The sequence below is a fragment of the Choloepus didactylus genome, chromosome 10 (genome assembly GCF_015220235.1).
Source record: "Choloepus didactylus isolate mChoDid1 chromosome 10, mChoDid1.pri, whole genome shotgun sequence".
Classification (NCBI taxonomy): domain Eukaryota; kingdom Metazoa; phylum Chordata; class Mammalia; order Pilosa; family Megalonychidae; genus Choloepus; species Choloepus didactylus.
In genome coordinates, this window is record NC_051316.1 from 88,973,956 (window position 1) to 88,996,122 (window position 22,167).

The window sequence follows — 22,167 nt, forward strand, 5'->3', positions numbered from 1 at the left end:
ATGCTATAAGTACAGCCTGAGCAGCAGAATAGAGCAGGAAGTTCCCCTCTCTTGTTGCAGACTTGCTACCTCTATTAATGCGACCAAGGAACACATTCACTCTTTGAGGCTGCATCACTGCACTGCTGATCCATAACATTAGCTAGACACAGAAGTCTGCTAAATGACTCAGGAATCTCTGACTTTACCATTTGTTCTCTGGGTCTCAGAGTGATTATCTCTTCTCTTTGAATAGCTTTGTCTCAAAGCCTTAAAGGGCGCTGGACCATATTTCTCCCCAGTAAATGCTTAACGAGTGCCTACTATGTGCGAGGCATGTATTAGACCCTGATGACTCAGCAGCGAACAAAACAGACCTTGTCCCTGACCTCTAGAAACTGACTGCCCAGTAGAGAAGATTGGCGCTGAGCAGAGAACTACTTAACCACGGCCGTGGTCGGTACCGTGGGAGCAGATTTCATGGGGGCCAGGAAAGGCTTGGCTTTGCCTGGTGGGATGTGCAGTTCAGCCGACTCGTTTCAGGGCTGGCTCCTGAGGCTGGGTGGTCTTTGAGAGAGACACATGCGCCCCCTTGTGGTCAGCCCACGTTTCATCCAGCTGGGTTTCAGGCCACGAATAAACCCAGGCTTGGTCTCACCATTCAGAAACTGTCTTGAATCTCTAAGACAGCTTCCTGGAAAGGGGCTTATTATTTTATAAGAGTTTAGGTGGGTGGTTTGGATTTTGGCCATCAGCTCCAGGAGAAACAAAATAGCCCAGGGTGATTGATGGGCCCATTGTAAATTTGTAAAATAAATCAGCCTGGCAGAGAGGTTCAAAAAACCTGTCAGGCAGCAAACATTTTTTTAACAGCCTGTAAAACTTCCTCCGTCCTTCACATTTGTCAATGTCAGGCTGATGATGCATCTGATAGGGCGAGCAGCAGCGGCAGACAGAAGGGCTCACCAGCAGCATTTCATATTTTTCTTGTGTTTCTTATTTTTCTGTGACCAGAATGCCCTCAGCACTAGGGCAGTGACAGCAAGCGGACTAGACTAATTGGTGGATGAATGAAATATTCTACCAACATTGCACATTGTTCGTGGCTTTATATTCGGATACAAAACATGGGCATTTGTTTATGCGTTCATTCAGCAAACCTTGACTGAGGGCCTCTTCATCAAAGGCACTGGGGTCAGCGCCAGGAATACTGTGTGAGCAAAAGCAGGCCTGGAGCATCAGGTGTGGGGAATTGGGCTCTGGATGTCCTATCAGGGGGTTTATCAGAAAACACCAAAGATTTGAGCAGGAAAGTGACACATCAAGAGCAGCTCAGTGGGTTCTTTTGACGTGCTTGGATTAAGCCATAAAGCCTTAAGAAAAACTCAGACAAGATAATTTTACCACATAAATAGATATCTTGTCTCAGCCCCTCTACAGTGCATGAAAAACTTGGGTAGTCTCTACCTGTGTTGCCTCCATACCTGTGTTTGGTAGGGAGGCAGATCAGTGCCATGGTCACCATCACAGGCTTTCAGGCCAGACCAATCTGCTGCCCACTAGAGAGCAATCGTGGGCAAACAACTTCCTTGACCCTCCGTCTCCTCTTCTGTAAGATGGGATATAGGGGTTCCAACCTCACATTCACTGGGCTGTTGAATGTTATGCTCAGTACAGTATCTGACATGTAATAGTATCCAAAGCTGGGGTCTACTCAGCATCCATCTGGACATATCAGACACTGATGTGCATCGGGCTGTTTGCCTTGCACGTGGCATGAGGAAGTGGCTCCCAAGTAGGGTGGAGGTAGAGTCCATGGCCCCCAGAATCTACCAGGAGCACCAACTGTTTCCCAGCTCGGGCCACTCCTCCCCTCCCCACCATCCCTGACTCATCCTAATTGACAATGCTGAACCAATTAGGAGCAGTAACAATTAAGATGTTTTGAGCGCATGTGAACATTTGCAAACACTTATTCAAAATGCATCAATAATTAAGTATGTCTTTAATAGTTACATTTCTGGCCTCCAGACATACTTGGTTATGGACTTTGGGTCACAGCATGCTTTGAGATCTATGTTATGTCCTTAGAAGCTGGTAATAAGAATTTAAAATTCTTCCCTGACTTGAATTCTGAGATTCAACAGTGACAACGGTAGAATTCTGAGATTCAACAGTAAAATGTAGAGGAAAAATGCACGGGCTCTTTCTAGCTGCCTGATCCCAAAAGGTGCGATTTTCAAAGCCGATCAGCCAGAATGGGTACAGCCTAGTAGGGACCGTACTCTCCCTTTCCTCGTCTGTGAAGTGAGCAGAATGATATCTACCTCATAGGACTGATATAAGGACTAAAAATTATATATGCAAAATGCCTGCCACATTTAAGCTCAGTTCACAGCAGATATTGTTAGTGGTAGCCCCTACTATTATTGGAGAACAAAGAGGCAGTAGTTAGCTGAGGGATCGAGATGGTAAGGCCACGTTTGCAAACCCTGCAAATCTACAGGGACCAGGTAGGTTAATGAAAATGAGAGAAGCATGGGTTCTGTCTCACTTCTCAGCCCCAGCCCCCTGGTGCCAGGTGGAGGTGCAGACTCAAGTTCCCCAGCTTTCTGATTCTTCAAGAGAAGTGGGAAATCCAGATTTTTATATGAAATCTCCTGACTTCAATGTGGTAGCTCATTCAAACCTAAAAAAATAATCTGCATGCCCCAAACAAACCCCTCTAAGGGTTGCCTTGGTCATGGTTTCCAGTTTGTGACCACAGGTCTACATCATCCCCATTTTCCAGATAATTACTCAGGACTCCACTTGCTTTTAGCCACAGAGGCTTATTGAAATGTACCTTTCTGAATTAGTGACAATCCATTACAAATTGGTGTGGGTTGGGAACCAAATAGGCTAATTAGAAAGGAAGTAAGTGAATAATCCAAATTCAGGTTTGAATCCCATCTGGCATTGGGAGGCTGAGTGGGCAGGTGGATGGAGGTGCATGGAAAAGACAAGGCTATGTCCCCTCACATAGATTTACTTTGCCCATTGCAAAATATATAAAGGGCAAGAGGATTTATGGGGGGTGGGAGTTAGCTGTGGTCAGAATTTTAACTCAGACAGTAGTCACACACACCTCTACCTGTTAGACTTCCTAGCTTAGAGTGAGCTTCCCTTGTATTAAATTTGAGGTGGGACCTTATTTTTAACACATGGGTAATTGTGAGAAAATATCAGTTGTGTTCGTTTGTTTACTTATTGGACCAAATCACACCGAGGACTCCTAGGTAATCTGATGAAATCTTTGGTGTTTAACATGCTTTTAAAGTAAAGAAATAAATACCATCAAGGCTTGTAAAAGGTGATCATTAGCTAATAGGCCTCAGCCTCATAACTTTAAAGTAATAGCCCCATTACTGAGAGGGGCGATTATTTTTTAACTGTTCCTCTGCATTTTAAGCTGTGGGTTTGAGGGGTTTTCCGGGCAGGTTGGGAATCTCAGTGAAAGCTTTTCCAGCAGCCATTTAACCTCCATTTATGAAGAAATAAAGCAAAATTGATGCTGATTTGGGCCTGCTTTGGGGGATATTTTTGTTCCATAAAAGCCCTTTTGCCTGCAATTTGCTGAGCTGCCCTGTCACATCAGAAAGGGCTGCTGTTGATAAAGATAAAGCTTTATGGCCACGATATTTGCTGCTAACAGCAACCTAATGCAGCATTTTCATTTTTGTGCAATTAATGTTAATGTCTGCTACGAAAATTGTCATTAAATACCATTTTAAAATCCATTCAATTTGCATATGCAAAGCCCATTTACCATCACAGAGGATATAGCCAGCACTTCATCACAGCCTTTCCCTGGAATTGTAGCCACGCAGTGTTATAGCAATTTAAGATTTTATATTGAAAGCCAGATGATAATGGATGTCCTTTCCGAGCCCAGCTGACTTAAACGATACAATGAAAAAACAGTCCAGGACCATTAACTGTAGGTGTTCACACCGCAAGTCAATATGAAGGAGTCAAAACATGGAAAAAAGAGCAGTGGACAGGGAGTCCGTCAGCCTGACTCTGGTCCTGTCTGTTAACTTGCTGTGTGACCTTGGGAAAGTCTCTTTCTCCTCTTTGAATGTCTATTTTCTCCCATTTCAAATAAGGGCTTCAAACTAGGTGATCACAAATGTCCTGTGTGTTCTAACAGTTTATATTTGTAATGATTTTCTAAAAGTCTGGCCTGCTGGAAAGCATGCTATAGGTTGAGAATCCAGGCCAAGCTAATCCCTGAAGAAGCTGTGTGAACTTGGGAAGTTCAACTAATCTCTCCCTGCCCCAGCTTTCCCTGACGTGAAATGGGGATAATAACCCTGCCAACGTCCTGTACAAGACCTTAATGAAAATAAAATGAAATTGATGTGAAGGTTTATAGCCCAGCTGGGGAGATGGAGCACACCCTGAGATTCAGAATGGGGAAGCCCAGGGGGAGAGAAACATGGAGAGTTGGGGACAAAACTGGAATTAGAAACCCAGAGCAGCTTGGGGCCCAGGTCTCTTCCAATGACACCAGCTGCTTTTGAGACACTTGAAGACCAGCATAGACCTGCCTAGTGCACAGCGTGGAAGCCCTGTGAAAGGAAGAACACGGAGGGCACAAGTGCTGAGGGGCTGGAGCAGAGGAGCTAGAACTGGGCGGTGACAGCCCGGAAGTCGCCTTGGAGGAACTAATGTGGGGCCTTATTTCAAAAGCTGGGGAAGAATGGCACACAGATGATTAGCTAATCCAGTCCTGAAGTAACTTTCCAATGTGTCTCTACTGTCACATTCTAGATTTCAAGGATTAGTAAGTAGAAATGCATTTCTGGTAAGAAAGATGTGCATAGCATTTGAGGCTCTAGGAGGTGGGAAAACTTACCAAAGAGATGACACTGAGCTGAACTTTGAAGAATGAGAAGGTTACCAGGTAGAGTGGTGAGAAAAGGCATTCCAGGAAGAAGGAAAAGCATGGACAAATGTATGGTGGCATAGGCAAAGTAAGTCCTCTGGTCCCGGTATGGTAGGAGGAGAAGAGGGAAAGATAGACGGGGGATAGGTTGTCAACGGCCTTGAATGAGGTCAAAGCAGGGCGCTGTCACACACATAGGCCAAGGTGTCAATCTTCTCAGCCACAGGCGGCTAGACAGGGCTTGGGGCAGCTGGAGGCCCCAGGCCAGTTACTGCTGGCTAAAGAGCAACCCTTTTTATTTATTTGTTTAGGGCGATGTACAAATATCGGGGCATGGGGGGGTTGGTAATAATAATAATTTTTTTCCATGATGTAGAAATGGTTAGGAAGGCTTGCTGGAATGGACATCTGTTGTTATGCCTGCCCAGCCTCCCTTCTCCCTCCTCTTAGGAACAGAATCCCCATTTCTACATCTTTTCCACCATCAGCCCATGTGGATTGTGTGAACTGATTTCACCCCTGGCTCCAGGGGGGGGCAAGTGACCCAGGCATGCCTGGTCAGAGTATCTCACAAGCTGTCTCACAATCTCACAGAGACTGGTTCAGGGATAGGCATATAACCCAAGTTGGACCAAAGGATCTCAGTCTCAAGGCTTTTTAGTTGCTACACCCTTCCTACTAGGGTCATGAAGAGAATAGGGTCTCAGAATGGAACCTCTACTGGCCATTTCACCACATAAGGAAAAAGCCTGTCAAAGAATGGAGCAAAAACTGGGAAGCACAGCCAGGAGATGGGGAGATAGACCACAAGATGATGACATCACTTGCATGCTTAGATCCAGCTGTGCCTGAAGCTCTACCCTTGGGCTTTTCAGTCATGTGGGACTGGAGAGGCACAATGGCTCTAAAAGACATTTTATTTTGCAACTCCCACGCCATTCTCCCTGGCTATTTCTTTGTGGAATTTGGATCTTCATTACCATTAAATAGCTGATCTAAGCCCTACTCTGGTCCTATGCTTGCTCTAAAGTTCATAGCACTTGATACTGGCAAGCATGTGGAGCAATTGGAATGCCTGTACAAATTGATCTAATCAATCGTGATGGCAGGCTGATGAATGGTAGTTTTTCAGGAAGAATGTGGAAACTTTCTGGAGTGCCAGATATATTCTATATTTTTATCTCAGTGGTGGCTATACAAGTATAACTGTAATGAATTTTAAAATTCATTGAGGTGAACCTTGCAATTTATGCAGTTTACTATGTATGTTATGCTCAACACAAATTTTTAAAAGTTCATGGCACTTGGGTCTACAGTTTGCATTACATGGTTTTAACAATAATAAGAGCTAACACTCCCTATGCTAATGTCTTTATATGTATTTTTTTCACTGCAAAACTCACAGCCACACTTTGAAGCAGGTACTATTGTTATCCCCATTCCACAGATGTAGAAACTGAGGTGAGAGTCCCACAGCTAGTTGTAGCCGGTATCTGGGTCTGAGCCCAGGCTCTAGAGCCTCTCTCATGAGCTCACTGGGGTGACGCTGTGCTGGGTTACCTAGCATGCTTCTGCCTCCTTCACCTAAATGAATAAACATCCTGAGGACGAGATGGGGCACATGGTCTGACTCTTCTGAAATGTTTTTTGAACGAAAGTGGGTGGCCTGTGCACAGCCCTACAGTGCATCCTGCTTTGAGGCAAGGCTCCAGCTCAGCAGGATTCAGCGTGTAGCCGCAAGAGAGGAAGTGAGCCTGAGAGGATGTTCTGCTTCCCTCCAACCTGGTTCTCTAGTTCAGCTGGGAACCCCTGGGCTCTTGGAGAGGGATGGAGCCCTGGGTGCCCGCCGCCTTACCGTGCCCGGATCCCAAACGTCATGTTTGGAGGGAGAGAGGGTGGTTCCTTCTTCAGGCGCCGGTCATCCTGGTCGCTGATGCGGATATCGTTGAGCTGACGGTAGAGGAAATTCTCCCGGGCGGTGACCAGGCCAGCTTTCACGGCTCCACGGTTCATTGCAATGTAATTCCGGGTCAGCTCTTGGGGGCAGGTGGGCTGCTGCTTAAACACATTCCAGTGCCCAATGGCTAAGAGACAGAACCACAGCCAGGCAGTCAGTCTGGGAAATCAAGTACTCGATGGCATCTGACTGAGAAGAAATGGGTGGTATATGGGGTCTTGTACCTTCCCATGAACCTAGAGCCTGCTCTATGTAGGCTCTGCATGATGGCCCCAAAAGGGAGCAATCAAGATTCCCGGAGATTCTAGAGGGTGTCTGAACATCCCTCCCGGAGCTGGGTTTGCCTGGGCCTTGACCTCCCTTGGGCTACCAGAGGGTTGGTCCTGAGCCGGGTCTGTGTTCCCTGGGGAACAAGGCGCCACCCCACTGGCTGGGGTACCCTTGCTATTTCCCCTGCACCTTTGGTCCTCCCATATCTCAGCCAGCCCCTGGGTCTCACCACTCATCTGCCCCGATCTGTGGTTTCCACCAGAACTGTGCAGCAGCCAGCTGTCAAGAGGCTAGCCTAGGTGGAGAGCTCTGGGACACGGAATGTGCCTTCCGTCCAATCCTCACCTCAAAGTGTGCTCTCACCTGCAGGGACCCCTCCATCCAGCCCCCGGACGTAGAGTCCATAATTAAAATTAATTCCAGGCAAACTGCAGCTTCTTTCCCGGGGCTTCCCAAGTTCAGCCTGTTGGGGGAAGGAAAGAGAGAAAAGTGAAGGGTGAAATCTCAGAACAACCATATAATTCAGCACTAGAGAGGCCCCAGGCACTTGCTTTGTGCCAGGCCCAGCACACGACCTTCAGGGATTACAAGGATGTGTGTGACAGAGACTTCCCCGAGAGAAGCACAAACTGCAGCAGGATGCTGAGACACACACGAGAGGAGCCTGATTGGAGCGCCCATGTGAAGGGGCAAGCAAGGAGAGTAGAAATGGGGAGCCCTGTGGCCAGGGTGCTCAGACAGAGACCTTGAAGAAGGAAGCACATTTGTACAGTCAGAAAGGAGAGGTGCAGTCAGGGCACTGAGCAGGTGTATGTGGTCCAGACCTGCCTGGCTCGAGCTGGGAGTGACTAGATCAAGTGATGTGCTGAAGGGAATCAGTTTATGAAGACTTGTCTGGAGGCCACCATCAAGGGAATGTGTGTGTGGGGGGGGGGTGTCATTTTTACTTCCCAACACTTCATTCCTTCCAGGGACAGCTCAAACAATTCACATTTTAGCCATGAGGAAGTTGGTTCCTCCTTAAATCTTAACTTACAGTGGGGATAAGGTAAGAATAGTTACTGGCACCCTCTGGGCAATTGGACAACCATTCTTAATCTCTGTGTCTCTGGTGAACTCCTGCTGGATCCTTCAGAAGATGTTTGTATAACTGAAATTGTTCTTCCCTTTCAAAAGCTACATTATTTGCCCCAATTTATAGATATGGAAACTGAGACCTAGAGAGGCAAAGTCATTATCCACAGCTAGGAAGCCATGGGGCTGGAATTCAAATGCAGGTGTTTACCCTCTGGGCTGGAGTTCTTCATCATCACCCGCTGAGCTGCTGCTCTTTGGAAAAGCAGCTCCCTGAGATCAAAGACTTAATCCTGCAGCAGCCATCTTCTGCTGTGTGGTGCTTGGGTCATTATACTTATTATAATCACTATCATCACCAACACCATCATCACCTTCATCACCACCACTATCACCACCATCATCATCATCCCCATAATCACTACCATCATCATCATCACCATCACCACCACCATCACCACCACCATCATCATCACCATCATTACCATCATTATTGATGAACCCTTGCTGAGTTCAGACTATGTTCCAGATACAGTATTTGGTTCTTCATATGCCTTCTCTCGTTTAATCCTCACAACTGCCCTGTGAGGCAGGTTATATCACCATCTGCATTTTTCATATGGGGAAACTGAGGCACAGAGAGATCAAACAGCTTGTGCAAGGCCATGTGCACTAGGAAGAGACTGAGCTGGAATTTGAACTCAGGTCTTCTGTCTCTAGTCCACACTCTTGACCACTGTGGACCACTCAGATTCAAATGCTAAATATATACCAATGAGCCCAGGCTTGCTTGGCTTCCTGGCAACCTAGGGCCTGAGGACATTACTGAGAAGGATGAGGTGCATCCGCTCCTCCCCACCCCATAGACCACAGGTCATAGGCTCACAGTTATGCTATGTCTCCACAACTATGGCCTAGCCAATGGCAGCCCAGACAGTATGACAGGCTCTGGCCCCACTTTATCTCATTCTTCTGTCTCATCTGTGTCCCTGCCTCTCTGGCATCTGTAGACCTGGGTGCATAGGAGAAGATGGTGAGGGACCACTCTTAATGGCCCATCACTACCTTTGGAATAAACTCCCTTCTTCGGGCTGGCAGTCCAGGCCCAGCACACTCTGACCCCACCCACTTTTGCAGTTTTACCTCCCAGACTCCCCCACATGGCCCTCCTGTTTTGGCAGACTAGCCTACTCTACATCCCCTGTAGGAGCCACAGGAATTCCAACCTCGATGCTTTTGCTCAGCTTTCTAGAATGCCTGTAGTCCTTGGCCCCACACCTCATCCATCAGGCTCTGGGTCTTCCAGGAAGCTCTCTGGACCCCTAGTGCTCACAGGGGCCTCTTCCTCCTCTGAACTCCAGTAACTCTTACCACGTGTTTTGTTCATTTGGGTCTTAGAGATTAAGTGACCATCTCCATTTCCATAAATGCATATGTCAAGTCAGCCTACCCAGATTATGAATTCCTACACAGCTAGAACTATGACTTCTATTGCCTTTCCCCCCACTGCTGGCACACAGCAGGTGATCAATAAATGTCTGAAATTAAAAATCTCTTTCTTTGGGAAGCCTTCCTGGATTGTCACAGTTGAGACAAGACTTCTTGTTATATATAGCACCATAGCGCCCTGACTTGCACCTTCATGGCACTTTCAAAATTACTTAGCAGTTCATGCTACCACCTGGATGAACCTTGAAAACATTATGCCAGGTGACAGCAGCCAGTCACAAAAACCACATATTATGTGATTCCATGAATATGAAATGTCCAGAATAGGCAAACCTACAGAGACAGAATGTAGATTAGTGGTTGCCCAGGCCTGGAGGGAATGGTGGGTTTGAGAGTGACAGCTAAGGGGTATGGGATCTCTTAATGGGATGATGAAATGTTCTAAAATTGACTGTGATGATGGATGCACAACTCTGTGACTTTACTAAAAGCCAATGAATTGCACAATTTAAATGGGTGAGTTGTATGATATGTGAATTATATCTCAGTATAGCTGTTAAAAAATTACATAGTAGGGTAATTAAGTCATTAATTGCATGATGATTTGTTTGATGTCTGTCTCCCCCAGTAGGGACTAGGTCTTTATTTATATCCTTCTTTTCCTAGTGCCAAGTGCAGAATAGATCCTGGTAAACAGGTGTAGAATGAATGAATGGACAAATGAATGAAATGCCTACTTTGAGACTCTATAGTTTCTCTTCTACATAGCAACTGATGATTCTCTTTCTTCTTACCCACCTCATGTCTCAGACCCTGTCCTCCCCCGAAAGGGATCAGGGTCTGAGTTCCAGATGGGCACATGGGGCCTCTGCTGGGGTGGTTTGTTTTGAATTCCTTCCACGCGACGCACTCGTCGCTGCAGACAAAGCTCCGGTCTCTCATTTGTTTATGGAAATAATCTGGCCTCTCCAGCGACTGCTGGGGAAGTTAATTAAAATGTGACTTCTCAGAGAGGCCCCACCTCTCTCAGGGCAGGTGCAGGTGGGCAGACTTCCAGCTGGCAAAGGAATGACAGACAGACTCAGGAGCTGGCTGCCATCCTTAGGCAGAGGATGGGGGAGCAGTAAGGCACCTCAATCTCTGCACTTTTTAGTGCAGTTGCCTGGGAATCAAAACTGCTGAAACACATTGAAGCTTTAGGCTGCAAAAATCATCCCAATAGAAGTTTCACTCATTCTTTCATTCTACAAATATTTATTTTGCACCTACTCTGCACCAAGTCCTGCTCTGGGATTTCTAAGGTAAACAAAGAGGACATATGGCCCCTACCTTCATGAAATTCGCTGTTTTGCAAAATGGACTGCTAAACAAGTAATGACAGTCAAGTGCACCAGAGGGTGTGATGGAGGAGTGAGAGAAGATATTTGCAATAAGTATATCGAACAAAGGACTCATATCCATAATATATAAAGAGCTGTCACAAATCAACACAAAAAAGCAGACAATCCTATAGGAAAATGAGCAAAAGATTTAAACAGGTACTTCATTAGGGGAATATCCATATGTCAAGGTGATCAACCTCTGAAATGCAAAGTAAAAGCTAAATGCTATTGGCGAGAATGTGGAGCCCTGGAACCCTCATGCACTTGGTGGGAGTGTAAACTGGTACAATCACATTGGAAAACTGTTTGGCTATTAAAGCCAAATGTATATCTACCCTATAACTCAACAATTTCCTCCTGAAATGAGTGCATATGTACAAAGAACATGTCCAAGAATGCTCATAGCAGCTCAATTCATGATAGTCCCTAAAATGGAAACAACTCAATTGGACATTACAGGTGGAAAAACAAGTTGTGACATATTCATTCCATAGAACACTGTTTAGCGATGGTTCTCAACCAGGGGCGATTTTGCCCCTCAAAGGACACTGAACAATGTCTGTCACAACTGGGCAGGGAATGCAACTGGCATCTAGTGGTAGAGGTCAGGGATGCCACTAAACACCCTACAGTGCACAGAACAAATCCATACAACATAGAATTGTCCAGGCCAAAATGTCAATACTGCTGATGTTGAGAAACCCTGATCTATAGCACTGAGAGTGAAAGAATGACAACTGCACCCAACACATGGTTGGTTCTCACACAAAGTATGGAATGAAAGAAAACAGACACACAGGGGTATGTGCTACTCCATTCAGATAAAGTTCAAACATGTGCATAACTAGGCTGTGGTTTCATAAGTCAAGAAGTGGGTTATCTTGGGGTAGGGAGTAATGACTAAAAGTGGCACAAGATCACGTTCTGTTTCTTGACCTGATGTTGGTGTCCTTAACTATGTGCAGTTCTGCCTCCTGCCTTCCACAGAATTCTTTCATCTGTAACTGCAGTTACCCAATTCTTTGCCGCCATCCATGCTGAAAGAGCAATGGAGATCCAACCTCATACAAGAACTATATAAACACAGGTAAAAGATCAACAACAACAACAACTTTTCTCTCACTTCCTCTGACTTTTCTAGACCATAGTATCCCCAGGCAGAACGAAGCAAGACTACCCAAGAATTCAGCCAAGAAGCAGATTCAGAAGCATGCTCAGCCTTTAGCACTTCTGCCTTGGTGACTGGACTTCCCTCTCGTGTCCCAAAGTGTCAGAGGGAGGCACTTGTAGGAAACCCCTGGGGTCCCTTGGCCTATCTTAGGCACAGCTTGAGGGTGCTTACAGAGCTTTGTGTGCAGAATCTGCCCTAGCTAGACTTGTTGGAGTCCTCCCCGACTTTTCATTTCTTCCACCGGTCCCCAGATACCCCCTGTGCTTGAAAGCCCACCAATGGCAATTCAGTCCTTTAGGTTAAGGTGCAGTGTGGCTAAGAGACCCTTAGTTTAAATGTAAATGCCCTAGGGGGAGCAGCAGATTCACCCCTTACCAGTCCAGCTACCGAATGAAAGGCTCTACAAAGACAGCCTCACCCTGCCCGGCTCCTTGGCACCACTGTGGTGCCAACAACACAAGGCACAACAATGCCCGTGATCATGGGGCCTGTGTGCCAAGCTCCATGCTGGGCCCTTAACCCTTGTGACTGACCATAATCCTGGAAACAATCCTGCAAAGTAATCACCACTGTTCCTTTTTTAGAGGTGAGGAAATGCAGGCCCAGAGAGCTTTAGGGCTTGGTTTGCCTTAAGCCACATAGTTAATAAGTGGCTGAGTCAGCATTTGAACCCATGTCCAACTCCACAGTTTTTGCTGCTCCTTAATGACTCATTTAGCAAAAGCTGCCTGGGACTAACTGTCTTTTCATGTGCGCTACAGGTTGGGTTTTACTCATGCAGAACAGATAGTCTTTTGACTTCTTTGCATAACCCTCCTTCTGCAGTACACAGGACAATGCTTTGTATCCAGGGGAGTTCCAGGTAAAGTCTGCTATTTGATTTATACATCGGAGCTGTGAGAGGAGGTGTCATTTCAGAAGACATTATAGGACTAAAGTGAACTGGACATGGGACAGCTAAATTCTGACCCAGTGGGGAAGGAGTAGTCAGGAAAAGAAAGATATAGAACTTGGATTGGTGCATTTTAAGGAGATGTGACCTGAAGAAAATTTCAGTGGGGCAGCCATGGAGGAGAGGAGAGCTGAGGGTGCTCCGAGGGCTCCCTGGAAGCAGGAAGAAGTGTGAAACCAGTGCAGGGAGGGCCTGGAAGGAACCCTTGGCCTCCTTTCCCAGCTTGTCCAGTGGGGCCTACTTGACACCTGCAGAGAAAAACTGATAGAGGTGCTGCAAGTTTCCTTGGGGGACTGTGCGAAGTCATCTAAGAATCAACAAGTAGGGGATGGCTTTCTCGGGGGGCAGGGCAAGATGGCAGACTGGTGAGCTGTATATTTTAGTTACTCCTCCAGGAAAGTAGGTAGAAAGCCAGGAACTGCGTGGACTGGACACCACAGAGCAATCTGTCTTTGGGCATACTTCATACAACACTCATGAAAATGTCGAACTGCTGAGATCAGCGAAATCTGTAAGTTTTTGCGGCCAGGGGACCCGCGCCCCTCCCTGCCAGGCTCAGTCCCGTGGGAGGAGGGGCTGTCAGCTCCGGGAAGGAGAAGGGAGAACTGCAGTGGCAGCCCTTATCGGAAACTCATTCTACTGATCCAAACTCCAACCATAGATAGACTGAGCCCAGACACCAGAGAATCTGAGAGCAGCCAGCCCAGCAGAGAGGAGACAGGCATAGAAAAAAAAAAAACAACACGAAAAACTCCAAAATAAAAGCAGAGGATTTTTGGAGTTCTGGTGAACACAGAAAGGGGAAGGGCGGAGCTCAGGCCTTGAGGCGCATATGCAAATCCCGAAGAAAAGCTGATCTCTCTGCCCTGTGGACCTTTCCTTAATGGCCCTGGTTGCTTTGTCTATTAGCATTTCAACAACCCATTAGATCTCTGAGGAGGGCCCTTTTTTTTTTTTTTTTTTTAATCCTTTTTTCTTTTTCTAAAACAATTACTCTAAGAAGCCCAATACAGAAAGCTTCAAAGACTTTCAATTTGGGCACGTCAAGTCAAGAGCAGAACTAAGAGAGCTCTGAGACAAAAGGCAATAATCCAGTGGCTGAGAAAATTCACTAAACACCACAACTTCCCAAGAAAAGGGGGGTGTCCGCTCACAGCCACCATCCTGGTGGACAGGAAACACTCCTGCCCATCGCCAGCCCCATAGCCCAGAGCTGCCCCAGACAACCCAGTGTGAAGGAAGTGCTTCAAATAACAGGCACACACCACAAAACTGGGCGTGGACATTAGCCTTCCCTGCAACCTCAGCTGATTGTCCCAGAGTTGGGAAAGTAGAGCAGTGTGAATTAACAAAGCCCCATTCAGCCATCATTTCAGCAGACTGGGAGCCTCCCTACACAGCCCAGCAGCCCAGAACTGCCCTGGGGCGACGGCACTCACCTGTGACATAGCACAGTCATCCCTCAACAGAGGACCCGGGGTGCACAGCCTGGAAGAGGGGCCCACTTGCAAGTCTCAGGAGCCATACGTCAATACCAAGGACTTGTGGGTCAGTGGCAGAGACAAACTGTGGCAGGACTGAACTGAAGGATTAGACTATTGCAGCAGCTTTAAAACTCTAGGACCACCAGGGAGATTTGATTGTTAGGGCCACCCCCCCTCCACGACTGCCCAGAAACACACCCCACATACAGGGCAGGCAACACCAACTACACACGCAAGCTTGGTACACCAATTGGGCCCCACAAGACTCACTCCCCCACTCACCAAAAAGGCTAAGCAGGGGAGAACCGGCTTGTGGAGGACAGGTGGCTCGTGGACGCCACCTGCTGGTTAGCTAGAGAAAGTGTACTCCACGAAGCTGTAGATCTGATAAATTAGAGATAAGGACTTCAATAGGTCTACAAACCCTAAAAGAACTCTATCAAGTTCACCAAATGCCACGAGGCCAAAAACAACAGAAAATTATAAAGCATATGAAAAAACCAGATGATATGGATAACCCAAGCCCAAGCACCCAAATCAAAAAACCAGAAGAGACACAGCACCTAGAGCAGCTACTCAAAGAACTAAAGATGAACAATGAGACCATAGTACGGGATATGAAGGAAATCAAGAAGACTCTAGAAGAGCATAAAGAAGACATTGCAAGACTAAATAAAAAAATGGATGATCTTATGGAAATTAAAGAAACTGTCGACCAAATTAAAAAGATTCTGGACACTCATAGTACAAGACTAGAGGAAGTTGAACAAAGAATCAGTGACCTGGAAGATGACAGAATGGAAAATGAAAGCATAAAAGAAAGAATGGGGAAAAAAATTGAAAAAATCGAAATGGACCTCAGGGATATGATAGATAATATGAAACGTCCAAATATAAGACTCATTGGTGTCCCAGAAGGGGAAGAAAAGGGTAAAGGTCTAGGAAGAGTATTCAAAGAAATTGTTGGGGAAAACTTCCCAAATCTTCTAAACAACATAAATACACAAATCATAAATGCTCAGCGAACTCCAAATAGAATAAATCCAAATAAACCCACTCCGAGACGTATACTGATCACACTGTCAAACACAGAAGAGAAGGAGCAAGTTCTGAAAGCAGCAAGAGAAAAGCAATTCACCACATACAAAGGAAACAGCATAAGACTAAGTAGTGACTACTCAGCAGCCACCACGGAGGCGAGAAGGCAGTGGCATGATATATTTAAAATTCTGAGTGAGAAAAATTTCCAGTCAAGAATACTTTATCCAGCAAAGCTCTCCTTCAAATTTGAGGGAGAGCTTAAATTTTTCACAGACAAACAAATGCTGAGAGAATTTGCTAACAACAGACCTGCCCTACTGGAGATACTAAAGGGAGCCCTACAGACAGAGAAACAAAGACAGGACAGAGAGACTTGGAGAAAGGTTCAGTACTAAAGAGATTCGGTATGGGTACAATAAAGGATATTAATAGAGAGAGGGAAAAATATGGCAAACATAAACCAAAGGATAAGATGGCCAATTCAAGAAATGCCTTCACGGTTATAACGTTGAATGTAAATGGATTAAACTCCCCAATTAAAAGATATAGATTCGCAGAATGGATCAAAAAAAATGAACCATCAATATGTTGCATACAAGAGACTCATCTTAGACACAGGGACACAAAGAAACTGAAAGTGAAAGGATGGAAAAAAATATTTCATGCAAGCTACAGCCAAAAGAAAGCAGGTGTAGCAATATTAATCTCAGATAAAATAGACTTCAAATGCAGGGATGTTTTGAGAGACAAAGAAGGCCACTACATACTAATAAAAGGGGCAATTCAGCAAGAAGAAATAACAATCGTAAATGTCTATGCACCCAATCAAGGTGCCACAAAATACATGAGAGAAACACTGGCAAAACTAAAGGAAGCAATTGATGTTTCCACAATAATTGTGGGAGACTTCAACACATCACTCTCTCCTATAGATAGATCAACCAGACAGAAGACCAATAAGGAAATTGAAAACCTAAACAATCTGATAAATGAATTAGATTTAACAGACATATACAGGACATTACATCCCAAATCACCAGGATACACATACTTTTCTAGTGCTCATGGAACTTTCTCCAGAATAGATCACATGCTGGGACATAAAACAAGCCTCAATAAATTTAAAAAGATTGAAATTATTCAAAGCACATTCTCTGACCACAATGGAATATAATTAGAAGTCAATAACCATCAGAGACTTAGAAAATTCACAAATACCTGGAGGTTAAACAACACACTCCTAAACAATCAGTGGGTTAAAGAAGAAATAGCAAGAGAAATTGCTAAATATATAGAGACGAATGAAAATGAGAACACAACATACCAAAACCTATGGGATGCAGCAAAAGCAGTGCTAAGGGGGAAATTTATAGCACTAAACGCATATATTAAAAAGGAAGAAAGAGCCAAAATCAAAGAACTAATGGATCAACTGAAGAAGCTAGAAAATGAACAGCAAACCAATCCTAAACCAAGTACAAGAAAAGAAATAACAAGGATTAAAGCAGAAATAAATGACATAGAGAACAAAAAAACAATAGAGAGGATAAATATCACCAAAAGTTGGTTCTTTGAGAAGATCAACAAGATTGACAAGCCCCTAGCTAGACTGACAAAATCAAAAAGAGAGAAGACCCATATAAACAAAATAATGAATGAAAAAGGTGACATAACTGCAGATCCTGAGGAAATTAAAAAAATTATAAGAGGATATTATGAACAACTGTATGGCAACAAACTGGACAATGTAGAAGAAATGGACAATTTCCTGGAAACATATGAACAACCTAGACTGACCAGAGAAGAAATAGAAGACCTCAACCAACCCATCACAAGCAAAGAGATCCAATCAGTCATCAAAAATCTTCCCACAAATAATTGCCCAGGGCCAGATGGCTTCACAGGGGAATTCTACCAAACTTTCCAGAAAGAACTGACACCAATCTTACTCAAACTCTTTCAAAACATTGAAGAAAATGGAACACTACCTAACTCATTTTATGAAGCTAACATCAATCTAATACCAAAACCAGGCAAAGATGCTACAAAAAAGGAAAACTACCGACCAATCTCCCTAATGAATATAGATGCAAAAATCCTCAACAAAATACTTGCAAATCGAATCCAAAGACACATTAAAAAAATCATACACCATGACCAAGTGGGGTTCATTCCAGGCATGCAAGGATGGTTCAACATAAGAAAAACAATCAATGTATTACAACACATTAAAAACTCGAAAGGGAAAAATCAATTGATCATCTCAATAGATGCTGAAAAAGCATTTGACAAAATCCAACATCCCTTTTTGATAAAAACACTTCAAAAGGTAGGAATTGAAGGAAACTTCCTCAACATGATAAAGAGCATATACGAAAAACCCACAGCCAGCATAGTACTCAGTCAGAGACTGAAAGCCTTCCCTCTAAGATCAGGAACAAGACAAGGATGCCCGCTGTCACCACTGTTATTCAACATTGTGCTGGAAGTGCTAGCCAGGGCAATCCGGCAAGACAAAGAAATAAAAGGCATCCAAATTGGAAAAGAAGAAGTAAAACTGTCATTGTTTGCAGATGATATGATCTTATATCTAGAAAACCCTGAGAAATCGACGATACAGCTACTAGAGCTAATAAACAAATTTAGCAAAGTAGCGGGATACAAGGTTAATGCACATAAGTCAGTAATGTTTCTATATGCTAGAAATGAACAAACTGAAGAGACACTCAAGAAAAAGATACCATTTTCAATAGCAACTAAAAAAATCAAGTACCTAGGAATAAACTTAACCAAAGATGTAAAAGACCTATACAAAGAAAACTACATAACTCTACTAAAAGAAATAGAAGGGGACCTTAAAAGGTGGAAAAATATTCCATGTTCATGGATAGGAAGGCTAAATGTCATTAAGATGTCAATTCTACCCAAACTCATCTACAGATTCAATGCAATCCCAATCAAAATTCCAACAACCTACTTTGCAGACTTGGAAAAGCTAGTTATCAAATTTATTTGGAAAGGGAAGATGCCTCGAATTGCTAAAGACACTCTAAAAAAGAAAAACGAAGAGGGAGGACTTACACTCCCTGACTTTGAAGCTTATTATAAAGCCACAGTTGCCAAAACAGCATGGTACTGGCACAAAGATAGACATATAGATCAATGGAATCAAATTGAGAATTCAGAGATAGACCCTCAGATCTATGGCCGACTGATCTTTGATAAGGCCCCCAAAGTCACTGAACTGAGTCATAATGGTCTTTTCAACAAATGGGGCTGGGAGAGTTGGATAGCCATATCCAAAAGAATGAAAGAGGACCCCTACCTCACACCCTACACAAAAATTAACTCAAAATGGACCAAAGATCTCAATATAAAAGAAAGTACCATAAAACTCCTAGAAGATAATGTAGGAAAACATCTTCAAGACCTTGTATTAGGCAGCCACTTCCTAGACTTTACACCCAAAGCACAAGCAACAAAAGAGAAAATAGAGAAATGGGAACTCCTCAAGCTTAGAAGTTTCTGCACCTCAAAGGAATTTCTCAAAAAGGTAAAGAGGCAGCCAACTCAATGGGAAAAAATTTTTGGAAACCATGTATCTGACAAAAGACTGATATCTTGCATATACAAAGAAATCCTACAACTCAATGACAATAGTACAGACAGCCCAATTATAAAATGGGCAAAAGATATGAAAAGACAGTTCTCTGAAGAGGAAATACAAATGGCCAAGAAACACATGAAAAAATGTTCAGCTTCACTAGCTATTAGAGAGATGCAAATTAAAACCACAATGAGATACCATCTAACACCGGTTAGAATGGCTGCCATTAAACAAACAGGAAACTACAAATACTGGAGGGGATGTGGAGAAATTGGAACTCTTATTCATTGTTGGTGGGACTGTATAATGGTTCAGCCACTCTGGAAGTCAGTCTGGCAGTTCCTTAGAAAACTAGATATAGAGCTACCATTCGATCCAGCGATTGCACTTCTCGGTATATACCCGGAAGATCGGAAAGCAGTGACACGAACAGATATCTGCACACCAATGTTCATAGCAGCATTGTTCACAATTGCCAAGAGATGGAAACAACCCAAATGTCCTTCAACAGATGAGTGGATAAATAAAATGTGGTATATACACACGATGGAATACTACACGGCAGTAAGAAGGAACGATCTTGTGAAACATATGACAACATGGATGAACCTTGAAGACATAATGCTGAGCGAAATAAGCCAGGCACAAAAAGAGAAATATTATATGCTACCACTAATGTGAACTTTGAAAAATGTAAAACAAATGGTTTATAATGTAGAACGTAGGGGAACTAGCAGTAGAGAGCAATTAAGGAAGGGGGAACAATAATCCAAGAAGAACAGATAAGCTATTTAACGTTCTGGGGATGCCCAGAAATGACTATGGTCTGTTAATTTCTGATGGATATAGTAGGAACAAGTTCACAGAAATGTTGCTATATTATGTAACTTTCTTGGGGTAAAGTAGGAACATGTTGGAAGTTAAGCAGTTATCTTAGGTTAGTTGTCTTTTTCTTACTCCCTTGTTATGGTCTCTTTGAAATGTTCTTTTATTGTATGTTTGTTTTCTTTTTAACTTTTTTTTTCATACAGTTGATTTAAAAAAGAAGGGAAAGTTAAAAAAAAAAAAAAGAAAGAAAGAAAAACAAGGAAAAAAAAAAAGATGTAGTGCCCCCTTGAGGAACCTGTGGAGAATGCAGGGGTATTCGCCTACCCCACCTCCATGGTTGCTAACATGACCACAGACATAGGGGACTGGTGGTTTGATGGGTTGAGCCCTCTACCATAAGTTTTACCCTTGGGAAGACGGTTGCTGCAAAGAAGAGGCTAGGCCTCCCTATATTTGTGCCTAAGAGTCTCCTCCTGAATGCCTCTTTGTTGCTCAGATGTGGCCCTCTCTCTCTGGCTAAGCCAACTTGAAAGGTGAAATCACTGCCCTCCCCACTACGTGGGATCAGACACCCAGGGGAGTGAATCTCCCTGGCAACGTAGGATATGACTCCCGGGGAGGAATGTAGACCCGGCATCGTGGGACGGAGAACATCTTCTTGACCAAAAGGGGGATGTGAAAGGAAATGAAATAAGCTTCAGTGGCAGAGAGATTCCAAAAGGAGCCGAGAGGTCACTCTGGTGGGCACTCTTACGCACACTTTAGACAACCCTTTTTAGGTTCTAAAGAATTGGGGTAGCTGGTGGTGGATACCTGAAACTATCAACCTACAACCCAGAACCCATGAATCTCGAAGACAGTTGTATAAAAATGTAGCTTATGAGGGGTGACAATGGGATTGGGAAAGCCATAAGGACCACACTCCACTTTGTCTAGTTTATGGATGGATGAGTAGAAAAATAGGGGAAGGAAACAAACAGACAAAGGTACCCAGTGTTCTTTTTTACTTCAATTGCTCTTTTTCACTCTAATTATTATTCTTGTTATTTTTGTGTGTGTGCTAATGAAGGTGTCAGGGATTGATTTAGGTGATGAATGTACAACTATGTAATGGTACTGTAAACAATCGAAAGTACGATTTGTTTTATATGACTGCGTGGTATGTGAATATATCTCAATAAAATGATGATTAAAAAAAAAAAAGAATTAACAAGTAGGGACTTAGAGAAGCTTCTGACTCTACTTCCAGATGCAGGCAAGCAGGTTGTGACAGGCCTCTAAGGTCAGTTGCTACTGAAACGCAAAGAGAATTGAGGCCTGATGGCCTGGGTCACCTGCTTTTCCATGACCTCACTCTGATATCCATGACACTGATGAGATGTGGTCACAAATTTCAGCTTTGATAAGCCACCCAGGTCCCTAAGCAGCCTGCCCAACAGCCCAGGATGGGATGAGAGATGGCCACTTGAAGATGCAAAAGTGGTCTCCAATCAGGGCAGATCGACCCACCCAGCCCTCATGCTGGAACATCCAACTGTCTGGGGACACTCAGCACAGATGTGAGGCTGAAACCCCCTTCCTTGCACAAGGAGCCATACTTTCTTTATTGCAGAAATAAAGAAATGGGCAAGAGAATTAACATTTATTGAGCACCTCCTCCACACCAGGTACACTTTATACCCTATGACCTTATTTAGCAGCCTCATTTACTGAGCACTTACTATGTCCTGGGCATGTGCCCAGAGCTTTTTGTGCTTCTCCCTGAAAGCTGCCCACCTCACCATGAGGTATGTTTCCCATTTTACAGAGAGGTTAACACTTGCCCAAAGCCACTGTGCCAGTTTGAATGTATTATGTCCCCCAGAAAAAGCCATATTCTTTGATGCAGTCTTGTGGGGCAGACGTTTTGGTGCTGATTAGATTTGCATGGAAATGGGCCCCACCCAACTGTAGGTGATAACTCTGATGAGATATTTCCATGGAGGCGTGGCCCCACCCATTCAGGGTGGGCCTTGATCAGTGGAGCCATATAAATGAGCTGAC

General features: G+C 44.2%; 1 protein-coding gene across 1 annotated transcript in view; it reads right to left on the minus strand.

The window, feature by feature from the left end:
* CFAP77 (cilia and flagella associated protein 77) overlaps positions 1–22,167 on the minus strand; it is a 159,951-nt gene that overhangs the window by 75,585 nt on the left and 62,199 nt on the right. The window contains exons 2-3 of the mRNA XM_037797451.1: positions 7,500–7,599; positions 6,765–6,993 (exon numbers count right to left, since the gene is read on the minus strand). Coding sequence (XP_037653379.1) covers positions 6,765–6,993; positions 7,500–7,599 — 329 coding nt within the window. The remainder of the gene's footprint in view (positions 1–6,764; positions 6,994–7,499; positions 7,600–22,167) is intronic.